At 38.8% G+C, this 20,268-nt stretch overlaps 1 protein-coding gene across 19 annotated transcripts in view; it reads right to left on the bottom strand.

Annotated features, from left to right (window-relative positions):
• The window catches only part of LOC108276785 (protocadherin beta-16), a 210,794-nt gene that overhangs the window by 152,459 nt on the left and 38,067 nt on the right, over positions 1-20,268 (bottom strand). Inside the window, exon 1 of one of the 19 annotated variants that reach the window (XM_047160946.2) lies at positions 15,878-18,445. The exons of 14 other annotated variants lie outside the window; for them this stretch is intronic. In XM_047160946.2, coding sequence (XP_047016902.1) covers positions 15,878-18,289 — 2,412 coding nt within the window. In that variant the 5' untranslated portion in view covers positions 18,290-18,445. 4 more of the 19 variants (XM_047160964.2, XM_047160952.2, XM_047160949.2 and 1 more) reach the window with 4 other exon arrangements.

Below are 20,268 nucleotides of genomic sequence, written 5' to 3'. Positions count from 1 at the left end.
CATCACTCAAGATTGCATTTATTAAAGATGCATTAAAGATCAAGAAAAATGAGGCATAGGTGATCAAAATGTGTCATTCACAATTCTCCACTATAACAGTATTTAAATATGTAGAAAAACAACTTATCACTCCCAGTGCAACAAATCATGGGCAGAAGATTTTAGCATCACTGCACGCATTCAGAGGAGTGCCTCTGGCTTCACTGTATTAATGCCCTCGGTAATCCTGATGCTATCACTGAAAGCCCATTTGCTTCAGCTATCCAACGCAGAAAGAAAACGTATTTACTGGCTTTGTAGGTGAACCTTATGCTTCAAAACTTGTTCTTTTCTCTCAGGAAAATTTTTCCTACATGTTTGATTATAAAGCTGTTGAAATAAGAAAAAGAATGAAGAAGAATATAAGATGTAGTGCTTCATACATGTAGCCTCAGATACAATTGGTCCTGTCATCAGATTTACAGAAAAACAAAGTTGTACCACATTTCATCTATAATGCACAGCAGTGTTTGGATGTTAACATACTAGAAAGTGCAAAAAATGTTTGATAAGTTTCTGGATGCTTTGGCTAATGTTGGGTTCCACAGGAAATAAAGCTTAAGCTATAGTATACACCAAACAGCCATAACATAAAAACAACTGACAGGTGACGTGAATACCATTGATTATCTCGTTACAGTGGCACCTGCCAATAAGTGGGATATATTAGGCAGCAAGTGAACAGTCACTTCTTGAAGTTGATGTGTTGGAAGCAGGAAGAATGGCCAAGCATAAGGATCTGAGCAACTTTGACAAGGGCCAAATTGTGATGGCTCGAAGACTGGGTCACAGTATCATCAAAATGGCAGATCATGTGGGGTGTTCCCAGTATCCAGTGGTTAGTACCTATCAAAGGTGGTACTAGGAAGGACAACCGGTGAACCAGAGACAGGTTCAAGGTCTCCCAAGGCTTATTGATGTGCATGGGGAATGAAGGCTAGCCCATCTGGTTCGATCCTACAGAAGAGCTGCTGTAGCACAAATTGCTGAAAAAGGTAATGCTGGCTAGAAAGGTGTCAGAACACACAGTGCATCACAGCTAGATGCATATGGGGAGGCGTAGCTGCAAACTGATCAGAGTTGAGGAGTACACAGACTTTTGGCCATAGAGTGTATCATATAGGGTCTAGGTGACAATGTTGTAATACAGTAGATATAACCCTTAAGAACTATGTTGATACCATGTCATCTAGAGGCATGGTGCAACATAAACTAATTACCAAAACAAGCCATTGTTGAATGTGGGACAAAATAATTCAGTTGTACAACCAAGTGGAAGTAAAACAGTACGGGCAATGCCCTGTGGGCAATCTGGACCATGCAAATGTGCAAAAGAACCTATAGAATCTACTCTGAGGTGCAATGTGACATATTGATCTTAAGCAACAGAATTCGAAATGGTATACGGCTTTTACTATTGTAGGGTCAAATTTAAATAGGCAGGTGTCTGTTGCATGTCTACAAGCTAACAATGCAGGAAGAGCACTTCTGGTACTTAGAATTGCAGTAAACCCCACATTGGGCATGGTCTAAGCTATACAGCCTATAAAGAAATTAAAAGAACCACAAGGACAATGATCACAATGTGTGTCTAAATGCATGAAGTAGCTATCAGAGAGATCAGCCAGTCCAAAAACAAAGGACCATTAGAAAAATAGTACATACATACTGCTAAATCACAGATTAAAGGAATAACTGAACAGTTATACAAAAAAAAATCACATGAAAATCACACAATATGAGCAGCGCAACCCCATTTACGGACACGCACAAACCCACTAGAGAAGGAAAGAAAAGACATTTCTTACCTCATCTCCCTGCCCTGTATTGTTAAGTGAAATTAAGCTCGCAGCCAAAGTGTCATTTTGGACCTTCTTAAGTGTTCCACCAGCAGTAAGAGTACTGTCATTGTAAGACGTGATGAATTTAAAGTCACTGGTGCGTGATCCTGTTGTTAGATATGTGTCATAATTGTAAGAACTGCGGAGAGTTCCAGCTCCCTCCACCTCCGCATAGTTGGGAGGGAGATACGCGCTGGGAATGGTGACTGTTCCATCAAACAACAGTCTGGGCTTTCTCCTGTGGCAAAACCTCACAGCCAGGATCAGAATAATGAAAGTCAGAAAGAAGGTGGATACGGAAACTAGCGCGATGATCAAATAAAAAGTCAGTTTGGAATTGCTCTCCTCATAAGTCATGTCTTTAAGTTCTGGAACTTCAGCAAGATTGTCAGAAATCAGTAAATATACAGAACAGGTAACAGACAGAGGCGGCTGTCCGTTATCTTTCACTGAAATTACAAGGTTCTGTTTCATGCTGTCAGATTCAGTAATGTCCCTCTGAGCTCTGATCTCTCCACTGTGGAGACCGATAGTGAAAAGTCCCAGATCAGTAGATTTGACAATCTGATAGGACAGCCATGCGTTCTGTCCAGAGTCAGCATCCACAGCGATCACTTTGGAGACCAAAGAGCCAGACAGAGCAGCTTTAGGGACCATCTCAGTCATTAAAGACTTTCCCTCTGGAGCAGGGTATAATATCTGTGGAGAGTTATCATTCTCATCTGATATGAACACACTCACAGTCACGTTGCTGCTGAGTGGAGGAGAACCATTGTCTCTGGCTACAACCTGGACTTTAAAGTTTCTGAACTTTTCATAGTCAAATGACCTCACAGCATGGATCACTCCTGTATCTGAGTTAATGGATAATAATGAGGACACTGCAACACCGTTTATCTCACTGGGTACCAGAGAATACAGTACTGTACCGTTCTGCCTCCAGTCTGGGTCTCTTGCAGTAACAGAACTAATAGAGGTTCCTGGTTTGTTATTTTCCATCACATATGCAGTGTAGGATTGCTGTTCAAATACAGGAGGATTGTCATTGACGTCTGACACTGATAGATGAATCGTTATAGAAGAAGATAAAGGTGGAGACCCTCCATCAGTAGCAGTGATTGTTATATTGTAATCTGATTCTTTCTCTCGATCGAGCATGCTTGTGGTTACTAAAGAAAAGTAGTTTTTGATAGATGGATTTAATTTGAAAGGCACATTTTGCTGAATATAACAATTTACCTGTCGGTTGTCTCCTGAATCTTTATCTTGTACATTAATAATGGCCACCTCAGTGCCTGTGACAGAGTTCTCAGATATTGGGTCATTTAATGATTTAAGAATAATTCGAGGTTCATTGTCATTGACGTCAGTGATGTCTATAATAATTTTGGCAGATGATACTAGGCCAGGACCATCTTTGGCTTGTACTCTCATTTCATAATATTTTTCATCTTCATAATCGATGTTCCCACTCACCGTGATTTGTCCAGTGATTTTATCAAGGGAAAATAATTTTGCTGAATTATCCGATAAACGACTGAGCTCATATGTGACGTCACCGTTGGCACCTTCATCAGCATCAGTCGCGCTGACTGTAATCACCTCCGTGCCTAAAGGCGTGTTTTCAGCTAGACTCACTCTGTACACAGGTTGACTAAACACAGGAATATTGTCATTGGCATCCAGAACATTCACATATATAACAGCTGTTCCTGATTTCGGCGGATTACCGCCATCAAACGCGGTAAGAATTAAATTAATGTCTTTAAGCTTTTCACGATCGAGCTCTTTCTCCAGGACCAACGTAGCGGATTTTCCTCCGTCCGGGTTCTCATGCACAGATAAAATAAAGTGTTCATTTTTTTCAAGTGAATATCCCTGAACTGAATTACGTCCTATGTCCAAGTCATGAGCTTCTTCCAAAGGGAAGCGCTCGCCTTTGTCAGCCGACTCTCTAATTTCAAAGCTGATGCGCTCATTGGGAAAAAGGGGAGAGTTATCGTTTACATCCTCAATCTGCAGTGAAATGCGATGCACTTCAAGGGGATTTTCCAACACAAGCTCGTAATTAAGAATGCAAGAAATCCTCGACCCGCAAAGCTTCTCTCGGTCTATTGTTTCCGCCACGACCAGATTTCCACTACTCAGATTAATGTCGCAGTACCGTTTCACGCTGTCCTCTGTCTCCACCCGAGCCCTACGAGCAGTTAAACGTTTCCCATCAAGTCCGAGATCCTTTGCTACATGTCCAATCAAATACTGACGCTTCGTTTCCTCCGGAACAGTGTAGCTCAAATCTCCATGGACTGGGTGAAGAAAAATTAAAATAAAGCCAAGAGAAAATAATATCGCAAACAAACCCATCTTCGTGTCCATTTTAGAAACAATAAAATGTCCCTACTATGTTCTAAATGTATCTAATTACTGTCGTCTATTCGAAATTTTCACTGACAATAAACATCCAAATGCAGCAACGTTTGTAGATGACAGGAGGGGCTGGAAGACGACATGAAATGGGTGGAGAGGTTTATTATATTTTACTCCGTAGGTGAACAGCGACGCTTTGAGTATTTTTTGATATATTGCAGTGTATTCTCTCCAGTCATAACTATTTCCCTTCCAAAGATTTAATGCATTAATAAACGAATGAATATGGAATTTAATAGTTTCTATCCATTTAATGTAGTAATAATGGTATACTATACTAATTACAGCTGTAGTCTTTAATCAATTTTGAATGAAAATAATTAATCAAAGCAGTTTACTGTCTAATATTTTTTAAACAACTTGTATATAAATCTAGGAATACATATAGATGAGATTATTTAGAATGATAAATAAATTGTCTATAATTGAACAGCAAATTATCATAATAGTTGCAATTATATGAATTAATCTACCATTATCCCATTAAACATATTGATGCTTTTATAATACAGCAACAATAAATAGGCTAAAGAAAGCTACTGTATAAACTCTAGAAAGAGAAAAGACCAGTAGAATTACATGGTATATTAGACTGAAAATATAGTCATGGTTACTAATTCGTAAACTCAAGAGCTGGCCGAGGTGCTTATTTTTTGTTACACTAGAGAATAGATGGCGAAGATCAGAAAACTTTAGGCTGCGTCAGAATTTTAGCAAAAGTTAAATCTACGATTGATAAAACTAATTTTATGATTGATAAACAAACCACGTTTGACAAATGTTCTAGGGTTTTTCCTCAGTCATAATATAGATATTAATGCACAAATAATATTGGTAGGAAAACAGAAAAAAACTGCTTTGTTCATCACTCAAAATAGCATTAATTAAAGATGCATTAAAGATCAAGACAAATGATGCATAGATGATCAAAATGTGTCATTCACAATTCCCCACTGTAACAGTATTTAAATATGTAGAAAAACAACTTCTCACTCCCAGTGCAAGAAATCATGGGCAGAAGATTTAACGTCACTACACGCATTCCGAGGAGTGCCTCTGGCTTCACTGTATTGACAGCTTCGGTAATCCTCATGCTATCACTGAAAGCCCATTTGCTTCAGCTATCCAACGCAGAAAGAAAACGTATTTACTGGCTTTGTAGGTGAACCTTATGCTTCAAAAATTGTTCTTTTCTCTCAGTAAAATTCTTTCCTACATGTTTGATTATAAAGCTGTTGAAATAAGAAAAAGAATGAAGAAGAATATAAGATGTAGTGCTTCATACATGTAGCCTCAGATACAATTATCATCAGATTTACAGAAAAACAAAGTTGGACCAAGTTTCATCTATAATGTACAGCAGTGGTTGGACGTTAACATACCAGAAAGTGCAAAAAATGTTTCATAAGTTTCTGGATGCTCTGGCAAATATTGGGTTCCAGAGGAAATGTTAAAGCTTAGGCTATAGTATACACCAAACAGCCATAACATAAAAACAACTGACATGTGACGTGAATACCACTGATTATCTCGTTACAGTGGCACCTGTCAATCAGTGGGATATATTAGGCAGCAAGTGAACAGTCAGTTCTTGAAGTTGATTTGTTGGAAGCAGGAAGAATGGGCAAGCCTAAGGATCTGAGCAACTTTGACAAGGGCCAAATTGTGATGGCTCGAAGACTGGGTCACAGCAGCTCCAAAATGGCAGATCATGTGGGGTGTTCCCGGTATACAGTGGTTAGTACCTTTCAAAAGTGGCACAAGGAAGGACAACCAGTGAACCAGTGACAGGGTCATGGGCTCCCAAGGCTTATTGATGTGCATGGGGAATGAAGGCTAGCCCATCTGGTCTGATCCCACAGAAGAGCTGCTGTAGCACAAATTGCTGAAAAAGGTAATGCTGGCTAGAAAGGTGTCAGAACACACAGTGCATCACAGCTAGATGCATATGGGGAGGCGTAGCTGCAAACTGATCAGAGTTGAGGAGTACACAGACTTTTGGCCATAGAGTGTATCATATAGGGTCTAGGTGACAATGTTGTAATACAGTAGATATAACCCTTAAGAACTATGTTGATACCATGTCATCTAGAGGCATGGTGCAGCATAAACTAATTACCAAAACAAGCCATTGGTGAATGTGGGACAAAATAATTCAACTGTACAACCAAGTGGAAGTAAAACAGTACGAGCCATGCCCTGTGGGCAATCTGGACCATGCAAATGTGCAAAAAAAATCTATAGAATCTACTCTGAGGTGCAATGTGACATATGGATCTTAAGCAACAGAATTCGAAATGGTATACAGCTTTTACAATTGTAGGGTCAAATTTAAATAGGCAGGTGTCTGTTGCATGTCTACTAGCTAACAATGCAGGAAGAGCACTTCTGATACTTAGAATTGCAGTAAACCCCACATTGGGCATGGTCTAAGCTATACAGCCTATAAAAAAATTAAAAGAACCACAAGGACAATGATCACAATGTGTGTCTAAATGCATGAAGTAGCTGTCAGAGATATCAGCCAGTCCAAAAACAAAGGACCATTAGAATAATACAACATGTATACTGCAAAACTAATCACAGCTAAAAGGAATAAATGAACAGTTATACAACAAAAATCATATGGAAATCATACAATATGAGCAGTGCAACCACATTTACGGACAAGTACAAACCCACTACAAAAGGAAAGAAAACACTTTTCTTACCTCTTCTCCCTGCCCTGTATTGTTAAGTGAAATCAAGCTCGCAGCTAGAGCGTCATTTTGGACCTTCTTAAGTGTCCCACCAGCTGTAAGAGTGCTGTCATTGTAAGACGTGATGAACTTAAAGTCACTGGTGCGTGATCCTGTTGTTAGATATGTGTCATAATTGTAAGAACTGCGGAGAGTTCCAGCTCCCTCCACCTCCGCATAGTTGGGAGGGAGATACGCGCTGGGAATGGCGACTGCTCCATCAAATAAAAGTCTGGGCTTTCTCCTGTGGCAAAACCTCACAGCCAGGATCAGAATAATGAAAGTCAGAAAGAAGGTGGACACGGAAACTAGCGCAATGATCAAATAAAAAGTCAGTTTGGAATTGTTCTCCTCATAAGTCATGTCTTTAAGTTCTGGAACTTCAGCAAGATTGTCAGAAATCAGTAAATATACAGAACAGGTAGCAGACAGAGGCGGCTGTCCGTTATCTTTCACTGAGATTACAAGGTTCTGTTTCATGCTGTCAGATTCAGTAATGTCCCTCAGAGCCCTGATCTCTCCACTATGGAGACCGATAGTGAAAAGTCCCAGATCAGTAGATTTGACAATCTGATAGGACAGCCATGCGTTCTGTCCAGAGTCAGCATCCACAGCGATCACTTTGGAGACCAGAGAGCCAGAGAGAGCAGCTTTAGGGACCATCTCAGTCATTAAAGACTTTCCCTCTGGAGCAGGGTATAATATCTGTGGAGAGTTATCATTCTCATCTGATATGAACACACTCACAGTCACGTTGCTGCTGAGTGGAGGAGAACCATTGTCTCTGGCTACAACCTGGACATTAAAGTTTCTGAGCTTTTCATAGTCAAATGACCTCACAGCATGGATCACTCCTGTATCTGAGTTAATGGATAATAATGAGGACACTGCAACACCGTTTATCTCACTGGGTACCAGAGAATACAGTACTGTACCGTTCTGCCTCCAGTCTGGGTCTCTTGCAGTAACAGAACTAATAGAGGTTCCTGGTTTGTTATTTTCCATCACATATGCAGTGTAGGATTGCTGTTCAAATACAGGAGGATTGTCATTGACGTCTGACACTGATAGATGAATCGTTATAGTTGAAGATAAAGGTGGAGAGCCTCCATCAGTAGCAGTGATTGTTATATTGTAATCTGATTCTTTCTCTCGATCGAGCATGCTTGTGGTTACTAAAGAAAAGTAGTTTTTGATAGATGGATTTAATTTGAAAGGCACATTTTGCTGAATATAACAATTTACCTGTCGGTTGTCTCCTGAATCTTTATCTTGTACGTTAATAATGGCTACCTCAGCGCCTGCGACAGAGTTCTCAGATACTGGGTCGTTTAATGATTTAAGAATAATTCGAGGTTCATTGTCATTGACGTCAGTGATGTCTATAATAATTTTAGCAGATGATACTAGGCCAGGACCATCTTTGGCTTGTACTCTCATTTCATAATATTTTTCATCTTCATAATCGATGTTCCCACTCACCGTGATTTGTCCAGTGATTTTATCAAGGGAAAATAATTTTGCTGAATTATCAGATAAACGATTGAGCTCATATGTGACGTCACCGTTGGCTCCTTCATCAGCATCAGTCGCGCTGACTGTAATCACCTCCGTGCCTAAAGGCGTGTTTTCAGCTAGACTCACTCTGTACACAGGTTGACTAAACACAGGAATATTGTCATTGGCATCCAGAACATTAACATATATAACAGCTGTTCCTGATTTCGGCGGATTACCGCCATCAAACGCGGTAAGAATTAAATTAATGTCTTTAAGCTTTTCACGATCGAGCTCTTTCTCCAGGACCAACGTAGCGGATTTTCCTCCGTCCGGGTTCTCATGCACAGATAAAATAAAGTGTTCATTTTTTTCAAGTGAATATCCCTGAACTGCATTACGTCCTATGTCCAAGTCATGAGCTTCTTCCAAAGGGAAACGCTCTCCCTTATGAGCCGACTCTGTAATTTCAAAGCTGATGCGCTCATTGGGAAAAAGGGGAGAGTTATCGTTTACATCCTCAATCTGCAGTGAAATGCGATGCACTTCAAGGGGATTTTCCAACACAAGCTCGTAATTAAGAATGCAAGAAATCCTCGACCCGCAAAGCTTCTCTCGGTCTATTGTTTCCGCCACGACCAGATTTCCACTACTCAGATTAATGTCGCAATACCGTTTCGCGCTGTCCTCTGTCTCCACTCGAGCCCTACGAGCAGATAAACGATTCCCATCAAGTCCGAGATCCTTTGCTACATGTCCAATCACATACTGACGCTTCGTTTCCTCCGGAACAGTGTAGCTCAAATCTCCATGGACTGGGTGAAGAAAAATTAAAATAAAGCCAAGAGAAAATAATATCGCAAACAAACCCATCTTCGTGTCCATTTTAGCAACAATAAAATGTCCCTACTGTGTTCTAAATGTATCTCATTACTGTCGTCTATTCGGAGTTTTCACTGACAATAAACATCCAAATGCAGCAACGTTTGTAGATGACAGGAGCTGGAAGACGACATGAAATGGGTGGAGAGGTTTATTATATTTTACTCCGTAGGTGAACAGCGACGCTTTGAGCATTTTTGACATATTGCATTGCATTCGCTCCAGTCATTACTATTTCCCTTCCAAAGATTTAATCTATTAAAAAACGAATGAATAAATTGAAATAAACTATTAATTTCCAGAATGAAATAGAAATTCTTAATTATAATAATTACAGTTAAAATAATTTATCCACAATTAAAAATGTATCCATTTTAAAGGTATAGGTTTACACATAATTAATGAAAGCAGCTTAATCTCTCATCTTTTTTTCCAAACAATATGTATGTAAATGTATGCAATAATTAAAAAGAATATAGATGGATATATTATTAATAATCAAAAAAGTGATTAATATAATATTTGCAATTGCATTCATGAATCTTTAATAAAGCAGTTATACAAACTAGAGTCGTAAGAATGCAAACAAAAAAAGGGTAACGGAGGTTATAACCTCTGTATTCGAAATGAAACTGGAGAATCATTTGGCATCTTTTACTGAAAATATTTCATTTATAAGGGTACGAACGGACCATGGTGCTGATTTTAAAAAAATTACTTTGGTCTATTTTATTTCTTAATTATTTTGTGCACAAGTATCAATAGCAATTTTCAAACGTCAATTACATTAGATTTAATTGTTATACAATATTACTCAGCTCAACAGAAAGCAAACTTTAGGTTTATAGTTTTACATTTATTTTAACTGTTTGCTTAGCAGAAATTAAATCTACTGTTCAGACACCACGCGGATTACAAAGCATTCAGATGTGACAAATATAATGTAAGAACAAATTAATTGTTCCACATTAAAAAAAACAGTACTATCAGATTGGTCAATATTAAGAAAGATATAGATGAAAAAAAGATAACAGGGGAAAAGAAAAAAGCTGCAGCTATTCTCATCACACTTTATAAGATGAGAATTTGCACTGAGTTAAATGAAAATTTAGAAGAAATTCTTACAACAAATGAAACAACTATAATTTTCTTACCTCATTGCCCTCTCCTGTATTGTTAAGGGTAATTAAGCTTGCAGCTAAAGTCTCATTTTGGATCTTCTTAAGTGTTCCACCAGCAGTAAGTGTGCTGTCATTGTAAGACGTGATGAACTTGAAGTCACTGGTGCGTGATCCTGTTGTTAGATACGTGTCATAATTGTAAGAACTGCGGAGAGTACCAGCTCCCTCCACCTCTGCATAGTTGGGAGGGAGATACGCGCTGGGAATGGCGACTGCTCCATCAAACAACAGTCTGGGCTTTCTCCTGTGGCAAAACCTCACAGCCAGGATCAGAATAATGAAAGTCAGAAAGAAGGTGGACACGGAAACTAGCGCAATGATCAAATAAAAAGTTAGTTTGGAATTGCTCTCCTCATAAGTCATGTCTTTAAGTTCTGGAACTTCAGCAAGATTATCAGAAATCAGTAAATATACAGAACAGGTAGCAGAGAGAGGCGGCTGACCGTTATCTTTCACTGAGATAACAAGGTTCTGTTTCATGCTGTCAGATTCAGTAATGTCCCTCTTAGCCCTGATCTCTCCACTATGGAGACCGATAGTGAAAAGTCCCGGATCAGTAGATTTGACAATCTGATAGGACAGCCATGCGTTCTGTCCAGAGTCAGCATCCACAGCGATCACTTTGGAGACCAGAGAGCCAGAGAGAGCAGCTTTAGGGACCATCTCAGTCATTAAAGACTTTCCCTCTGGAGCAGGGTATAATATCTGTGGAGAGTTATCATTCTCATCTGATATGAACACACTCACAGTCATGTTGCTACTGAGAGGAGGAGAACCATTGTCTCTGGCAACAACTTGGACTTTAAAGTTTCTGAACTTTTCATAGTCAAATGACCTCACAGCATGGATCACTCCTGTATCTGAGTTAATGGATAATAATGAGGACACTGCAACACCGTTTATCTCACTCGGTACCAGAGAATACAGCACTGTACCATTCTGTCTCCAGTCTGGGTCTGATGCAGTAACAGAACTAATAGAGATTCCCTGTTTGTTATTTTCCATTACATATGCAGTGTAGGATTGCTGTTCAAATACAGGAGGATTGTCATTGATGTCTGATACAGATAGATGAATAGTCATGGATGAGGATAAAGGTGGAGAGCCTCCATCAGTAGCAGTGATAGTTATATTGTAATCTTCTTCCATCTCTCGATCCAGCATACTTGTGGTTACCAGTGAAAAATAATTCTTGATGGATGGATTTAATTTAAAAGGAACATTTCCCTGAATTGAACAATGAATCTGTCGATTGTCTCCTGAATCTTTATCCTGAACATTAATTATGGCCAACTCAGTGCCTACAATAACACTCTCAGGTAGAGGATTATTTAGAGTTTTAAGAATAATTTTGGGAGCATTATCATTTACATCGGTAATATCTATAATAACACTTGCAGACGATGCTAAACCAGATCCATCTTTAGCCTGGACTCCAATTTCATAATACTTTTCCTCTTCATAGTCAATATCTCCATTTACCTTAATTTGTCCTGTGAGTTTATCAATAGTAAATAATTGTAATGCGTTATGAGCAATCCGACTGAATTCATAAGTCACTGCACCGTTTGCTCCTTCATCTGCATCAACTGCGCTCACAGTAACGACTTCTGTTCCTATTGGTGCGTTTTCAGTTAAAAAGACTTTATATACAGGCTGACTGAACACAGGAACATTATCATTAGCATCTAGCACAGTGATGTGTATAACAGCAGTCCCTGATCTCTGAGGAATCCCGCCATCCACTGCGGTAAGAATCAAGTCAATATCCTTCTGTTGTTCGCGATCCAGCTCTTTCTCCAACACAAGCTCTGCGTATTTCCGTCCGTTTTTATCTTGTACAGATAACGTAAAATGATTATTGTTTCCGAGTGAATAGACGTTAAGTCCGTTTTGCCCGATGTCGTAGTCGTGAGCTTCATCCAAACGGAAGCGCTGCCCTTTTATTGCGGACTCGGGGATTTCTAGGTGTATGTGCTCATTAAGAAATTGTGGCGCGTTGTCATTAATATCCTGAATATTCAGAGAAATGCGATGTAGTTCCAGTGGATTTTCTAAGACGAGTTCATAATTCAGGATGCAGTTTAGTCTCGAACCACAAAGCTTTTCCCGGTCTATTGTCTCTGAAACGATCAATTCTCCAGTATTAAAATTAATATCCACATACCGCTTGCTGCTATCCTCTGTTTCAACTCGGGCCTTTCGTGTTTGTAAATTTGTAGCATCTATTCCTAGATCCTTTGCAATATTTCCAACCACATACTGCGCCTTCGTTTCCTCTGGAACTGTGTAGCTCAGGTCTCCGTGAGCGGCAGGAAAAAGGACGAAAAGAAGCGCCATGCGTAGAGAAGACAACGGGACTGAAAGCATCCTGCATCCCATGTTTGAAGAGCTGAAATTCCTCACTCGGATAATTCCAGTTAACGCTGCTATATTACTGCAATGTGTAAATATTATTCAAAAATCCATTCGCCTAAGAGAACAAGTAGATTACACCATTCCGTATAGCGCGTGTTCTTGCTGTAGTTGATGTCAGCAGCTGAATATTTAAAGAATGGGCGGAAATGTTTAGTATTATGTGCAAGTGTTGGTCAACAGCGACGCTCTGAGCATTTTGATTTCATTGCAAGTCTAAATTAGTCAGCATATAACTGCAACAACGAATGCATGTAGCATATAGTCTTAGTTATTTTTCTTAACCGGCACTGAACCGTGAAAAGCATTCAGTGAAAATAACTTCATTTTAATCGTTTTCTTGTCTGTGCAGTGGAGTACTCGTGCTCTCCACAAGAACGGTGATGATTCTGAAAACTCCTGATTTGGAGCAGAGATCAAGTGTTGTATCCTTTTCACTTTTCTCATATAAAATCAAATATCATTAAAAAATAGGGTTTACTAAAAGACAATAATTTGCAGCACTCGGTGTCCTTTTCGCTGATTGCTGGAGTCTGTCAGGAGTTAAGGAATTGTCCAAAACGAAAAATTGCTGATTAGTTTATAACCATTTTTTTCCCCAGATATATAGTACGAGTAGAATGTCCAACAAAAACAAGAATTTTAGAGAATTGTAAAAGTGATGATTCCCTAAGTTGCATGACTGTGTGAATATCCTAAATGATGAATGACATCAGAAGAGCTAGAATGACGCTTTAAGTTTCAGCACCATGGAGAGCCACCGGTTAGCCCTTACATTACTCTCTCTCTCTCTCTCTCTCTCTCTCTCTCTGTATATATATATATATATATATATATATATATATATATATATATATATATATATATATATATATATATATATATATATATATATATATATATATATATATATATATATATATGTATATATATAATAAACAGTTGTTACGTTATCCAATGTATTTCTGTTTGCTCTATGTACCATTTGTGTGTCTATGTCGGTGGTGGGATGGGTTTCTTTTGTCCCCTCCCCCTTATCTAGGCTCCGCCTACTGCATGGGTCACGTTCCGGCTTGCTAGTGGATAATCACGTCTTGTCCACGTCTGCTCCGGCCTTGTGCGACAGGATTGGTTGGCTGCACGTTTCCGGAAGTGTACTTAAGCCTCGTCAGTCTCCATCCCAGGGCAGGTTATTGCCATTGCTTTGTGTGTAGAGAGTAGTGCTTTTCGCCTGTGTGTGACCTTATGCCTAATTTCACTTTGTTTATGCTCTGCCCCGTTACGATTTATGTGATACACTTGTGTATATATATATGTATATATTATTTTGTTAATTAACACACTAATAGTCCCCTCTGTAAATAGTGTATGGTTAAGAGTGGTTTGTTGGAAGTCGCGCCGTTTGTGTTCTTCTTTTCTCCTGTTTTTGGGTTAGCTAGGGAGTGAGGGAAGACGGTGTATTTTTGGTTTCTTTTCTTGTAGTTTAGTTAGTTTTCTTTTGGTAAGGTTAGATGGTATTTTTGTTTATTATTTTGTCCTGACCGGCTTCTGAATAGTGAAACCACTATATATATAAAAGGTGCTCGTCTGGAGAATAAAACAAAGCAAACGCAATCTTGGTCTCGCCAACCCTTTTATCTTTTTTTATTTTAATTTTTTTATTGTATGTTGCGGCCCGACCTAGACCGGGTCGTAACACAATAATAAACACCAGCTTTATAAAAGACACTAAAAGTCACTTCTTTAGACCTGCCATCCTTTTTATGTATTCAGGATGACAAGCTCCATAAAGTTCTGTAAAATCAATATAGGCTTAAATATTGATGCTTCAAAGTGTTTGGAAATAATTGGTTTCATTATCATCACACAGCGACAGAGCACAGATATAAACATCAATACCAAATTTGTATTCAATGCTTAGACTTAGAATGATATAAGTATATTTGCACTTTTCTCAGACCTGATGGGGGGAAAAACAAGGGCAGCTGTAATATTTTAACTGCAATACAAATGTGCTATCCAGCAGCATCATTAACCACTCAGCTGAGAGAGACATTAGACAGTACGGGAGACAGCAATAAAAGTGTATGACCAGCACTACACAGCAATTTGGACCAAATATCAACTCATGATACAGTAAAGGAAAAAGTTACCTATTTCACTACCATGTAGGTCTGGCATGTAGAGTAACCTACAACACACAAACAGCAGCTACAATACTAACTCATATCACACTGTAGTCCATATTGGGAATCCCTGATATGTACATGCAGGAAGTCCACAGTGTGGTGCATGGAAAGGCATGAAGTGAAAATTAAGGTATCAGATCATTCAACAGGATTTCTTAGTCAAAGCAAGGAATCAACCAAGCAAGAAAATAAGAGATGGAATCAAGAAAGAAAAGAATGGAAATCATATAATTAAAAGAATATGCTAAAGGTAATCGGCAGAAATGTGGTAATATTTTTATCAGCAAAAGAAATGTAATTCTTCACTGCAGGAAATGTGAATTGATACAATTTTACTCCATGACAATTTAAGATTCAGGAAAGTTATTATACTTGAGTAATATTTACAGAGAGCAAGTTGTATGTAAATATTTTCAAAAATTACAATACAAATGGTCAAAACCATTTGAAATTCAAGGTTATGAGGCTCCAAATGCAGACTTCAAAAACCAATACTACATCAAACAATATTTAAAAAACAGGGTTCTTTTTTCACCAATGAAAAGTGTGTTGCCATTCCATCCAACATTACTACATAAAAACATACATAGTTGAAGCAGTTTTGAAGAATGTCCCATAATCTTATATCACAAAACATCACTACCAAACGGAAAGGCAGAAATTCTTACCTCATCTCCCTCTCCTGTATTGTTAAGTGAAATCAAGCTCGCAGCTAATGTCTCAGCTTGGACCTTCTTAAGTGTTCCACCTGCAGTAAGAGTGCTGTCATTGTAAGACGTGATGAACTTGAAGTCACTGGTGCGTGATCCTGTTGTTAGATACGTGTCATAATTGTAAGAACTGTGGAGTGTTCCGGCTCCCTCCACCTCTGCATAGTTGGGAGGGAGATACGTGCTGGGAATGGCGACTGCTCCATCAAACAACAGTCTGGGCTTTCTCCTGTGGCAAAACCTCACAGCCAGGATCAGAATAATGAAAGTCAGAAAGAAGGTGGACACGGAAACTAGTGCGATGATCAAATAAAAAGTCAGTTTGGAATTGCTCTCCTCAAAAGTCATGTCTTTAAGTTCTGGAACTTCAGCAAGATTATCAGAAATCAGTAAATATACAGAACAGGTAGCAGAGAGAGATGGCTGTCCGTTATCTTTCACTGAGATAACAAGGTTCTGTTTCATGCTGTCAGATTCAGTAATGTCCCTCTGAGCCCTGATCTCCCCACTATGGAGACCGATAGTGAAAAGTCCCAGATCAGTAGATTTGACAATCTGATAGGACAGCCATGCGTTCTGTCCAGAGTCAGCATCCACAGCGATCACTTTGGACACCAGAGAGCCAGAGAGAGCAGCTTTAGGGACCATCTCAGTCATTAAAGACTTTCCCTCTGGAGCAGGGTATAATATCTGTGGAGAGTTATCATTCTCATCTGATATGAACACACTCACAGTCACGTTGCTGCTGAGTGGAGGAGAACCATTGTCTCTGGCTACAACCTGGACTTTAAAGTTTCTGAACTTTTCATAGTCAAATGACCTCACAGCATGGATCACTCCTGTATCTGAGTTAATGGATAATAATGAGGACACTGCAACACCGTTTATCTCACTGGCCACCAGAGAATACAGTACTGTACCGTTCTGTCTCCAGTCTGGGTCTCTTGCAGTAACAGAAGTAACAGAGTTTCCTGGTTTGTTATTTTCCATGACATATGCAGTGTAGGATTGCTGTTCAAATACAGGAGGATTGTCATTGACGTCTGATACAGATAGATGAATCGTCATTGAGGTTGATAAAGGTGGAGAGCCTCCATCAGTAGCAGTGATGGTTATGTTATAATCTGATTCTGTCTCTCTGTCTAACAAGCTCAAGGTTACCAAAGAAAAGTAGTTTTTGATAGATGGGTTTAATTTGAAAGGAACACTTCCCTGAATTGAACAACGTATCTGCCGATTGTCTCCTGAATCTTTATCCTGAACATTAATTATGGCCACCTCAGTGCCTACAATAACATTCTCAGGCAGAGGATTATTTGGAGATTTAAGAATAATTTTGGGAGCATTATCATTTACATCAGTGATATCTATAATAACACTTGCAGTCGATGCTAACCCTTGACCATCTTTAGCCTGGACTCCGATTTCATAATATTTTTCCTCTTCATAGTCGATATCTCCATTTACCTTAATTTGCCCACTAAGCTCATAAATAGTAAATAACTGTGCTGCGTTATCCGGAATGTGACTGAATTCATAAGTCACTGCACCGTTTGCTCCTTCATCTGCATCTTCTGCGCTCACAGTCACGACTTCTGTTCCTATCGGTACGTTTTCAGCTAATACGACTTTATATACAGGCTGACTGAACACCGGAACATTATCATTAGCATCTAGCACAGTGATGTGTATAACGGCAGTCCCTGATCTCTGAGGAATCCCGCCATCCACTGCGGTAAGAATCAAGTCAATATCCTTCTGTTGTTCGCGATCCAGCTCTTTCTCCAACACAAGCTCTGCGTATTTCCGTCCGTTTTTATTTTCTTGTACAGACAAAACAAAATGGTCGTTCTTCTCAAGCGAATAGGCGTTAACTCCGTTTTGTCCGATATCAGAATCGTGAGCTTCATCCAAACGGAAGCGCTGCCCTTTTATAGCGGACTCGCTGATTTCAAAGTTAATTCGCTCCTTAATAAATTTTGGCGCGTTGTCATTAATATCCTGAATATTCAGAGAAATGCGATGTAGTTCCAGTGGATTTTCTAAGACGAGTTCATAATTCAGGATGCAGTTTAGTCTCGAACCACAAAGCTTTTCCCGGTCTATTGTCTCTGAAACGAACAATTCTCCAGTATTAAAATTAATATCCACATACCGCTTGCCGCTATCCTCTGTTTCAACTCGGGCCTTTCGTGTTTTTAATTTTGTAGCATCTATTCCGAGATCCTTTGCGATGTTTCCAATCACATACTGCGCCTTCGTTTCCTCTGGAACTGTGTAGCTCAGGTCTCCGTGGGCGGCAGGAAAAAGGACGGACAGAAGCGCCATGAGTAGAGAAGACAACGGGACTGAAAGCATCCTGCATCCCATATTTGAAGAGCTGAAATTCCTCACTCGGATAGTTCCAATTAACGCTGCTATATTACTGCAATGTGTAAATATTATTCAAAATCCATTCGCATAAGAGGACAAGTAGATTACACCATTCCGTATAGCGCGTGTTCTTGCTGTCGTTGATGTCAGCATTTGAATATTTAAGGAAGGGCGGAAATGGTTAGTATTTTGTGCAAATGTTGGTCAACAGCGACGCTTTGAGTATTTTGATTTTATTGCAAGTCTAAATTAGTCAGCAAATATCTGCAAAAATGAATTAATGTAGGATATATATTGTTGTTGTTTTTTTTTAGCTTTTTACTGAAGAGTGAAAAGCATTCAGTGAAAATAGCTACATTTTTTAAAAATAATTTTCTTGTGTGCAGTGGAGTACTCGTGCTCTCCATAGAACTGTGCAGAAGCTGAAAACTCCTGGTTTGGAGCAGAGATCAAGTGTTATATCTTTTTTTAACTTTTCTCATATAAAATCAAGTATCATTAACAAAATAGCGTTTACTAAAAGACAATAACTTGCAGCACTCTGTATCTCTTTCTCTGATTGCTGGAGTCTGTCGGGAGTTAAGGAATTGTCCAAAACGAAAAATTGCTGATTATTTTATACCCATTTAAATGTTTTTTTTCAGCTATATAGTACGAGTAGAAAGTCCAACAAAAAGAAGAATTTTAGCGAATTACAAAAGTCATGATTCTCTAAGTTGCATGACTGTGCGAATTTCCTAAATGATGAATGACAGCAGAAGAGCTAGATTGACGCTTTAAGTTTCAGCACCATGGAGAGCCACCGGTTAGCCCTGACATTACTATATATATATATATATATATATATATATATATATATATATATATATATATATATATGTATGTATGTATGTATATATATATATATATATATGTATGTATGTATATATATATATATATATATATATATATATATATATATATATATATATATATATATATATATATATATATATATATATATATATATATATATATATATATATATATATGTATTATAAGATTTACGACTTTTAAAGACATTGGATGGTTTATATATAAAGGCAACGGATTCACCTTGTAATCATTAAAAACCATTGTTATGTTATCCAATGTATTTCTGGTTGCCCTATGTGCCATTTGTGTGTCTATGTCGGTGGTGGGATGGGTTTCTTTTTCTCCTCCCCCTTCTCTAGGCCACGCCTACTGTATGCATTACGTTCCGGCTTGCTAGTGGATAATCAAGTCTTGTCCACGCCTGCTCCGGCCTTGCGCGACAGGATTGGTTTGCTGCACGTTTCCGGAAGTGTACCGGTGGTGTCCCGGTAGCCTCGTCAATCTCCATCCCAGGGCAGATTATTGCCATTGCTTTGTGTGTAGAGGGAAGTGCTTTTCGCCTGTGTATGACCTTATGACCGATTTCACTTTGTTTATGCTCTGCCCCGTTACGATTCATGTAATACACTTGTGTATATATATATGTATATATTTTTTGTTAATTAACACACTAATAGCGACATCTGTAAATAGTGCACGGTTGAGAGTGGTTTGTAGGAAGTCGGCGCCGTTTGTGTTGATTTTACTTTTCTCCTGGTTTTCGGTTAGCTAGGGAGTGAGGGAAGACGGTGTATTTTTGTTTTCTTTTCTTGCAGTTTAGTAAGTTTTCTTTTGGTAAGGTTAGATGGTATTTTTGTTTATTATTTTGGCCTGGACGGCTTCTGAATAGTGAAACCACTATATATATAAAAGGTGGGCACCTTTTATACTCTGGAGATTAAAACAAAGCAAACGCAATCTTGGTCTCGCCAAACCTTTTATCTTTTTGTTTATTTTTATTGTTTTGATTGTATGTTGCGGCACGACCTAGACCGGGTCGTAACACAATAATAAACACCAGCTTTCTAAAAGACACTAAAAGTCACTTCTTTAGACCTGCCATCCTTTTTTATGTATTCAGG

The sequence above is a fragment of the Ictalurus punctatus genome, chromosome 16 (genome assembly GCF_001660625.3).
Source record: "Ictalurus punctatus breed USDA103 chromosome 16, Coco_2.0, whole genome shotgun sequence".
NCBI lineage: Eukaryota > Metazoa > Chordata > Actinopteri > Siluriformes > Ictaluridae > Ictalurus > Ictalurus punctatus.
Note: the sequence above shows the minus strand (reverse complement) of the source record. Positions and strands in the feature narration are given on the sequence as shown.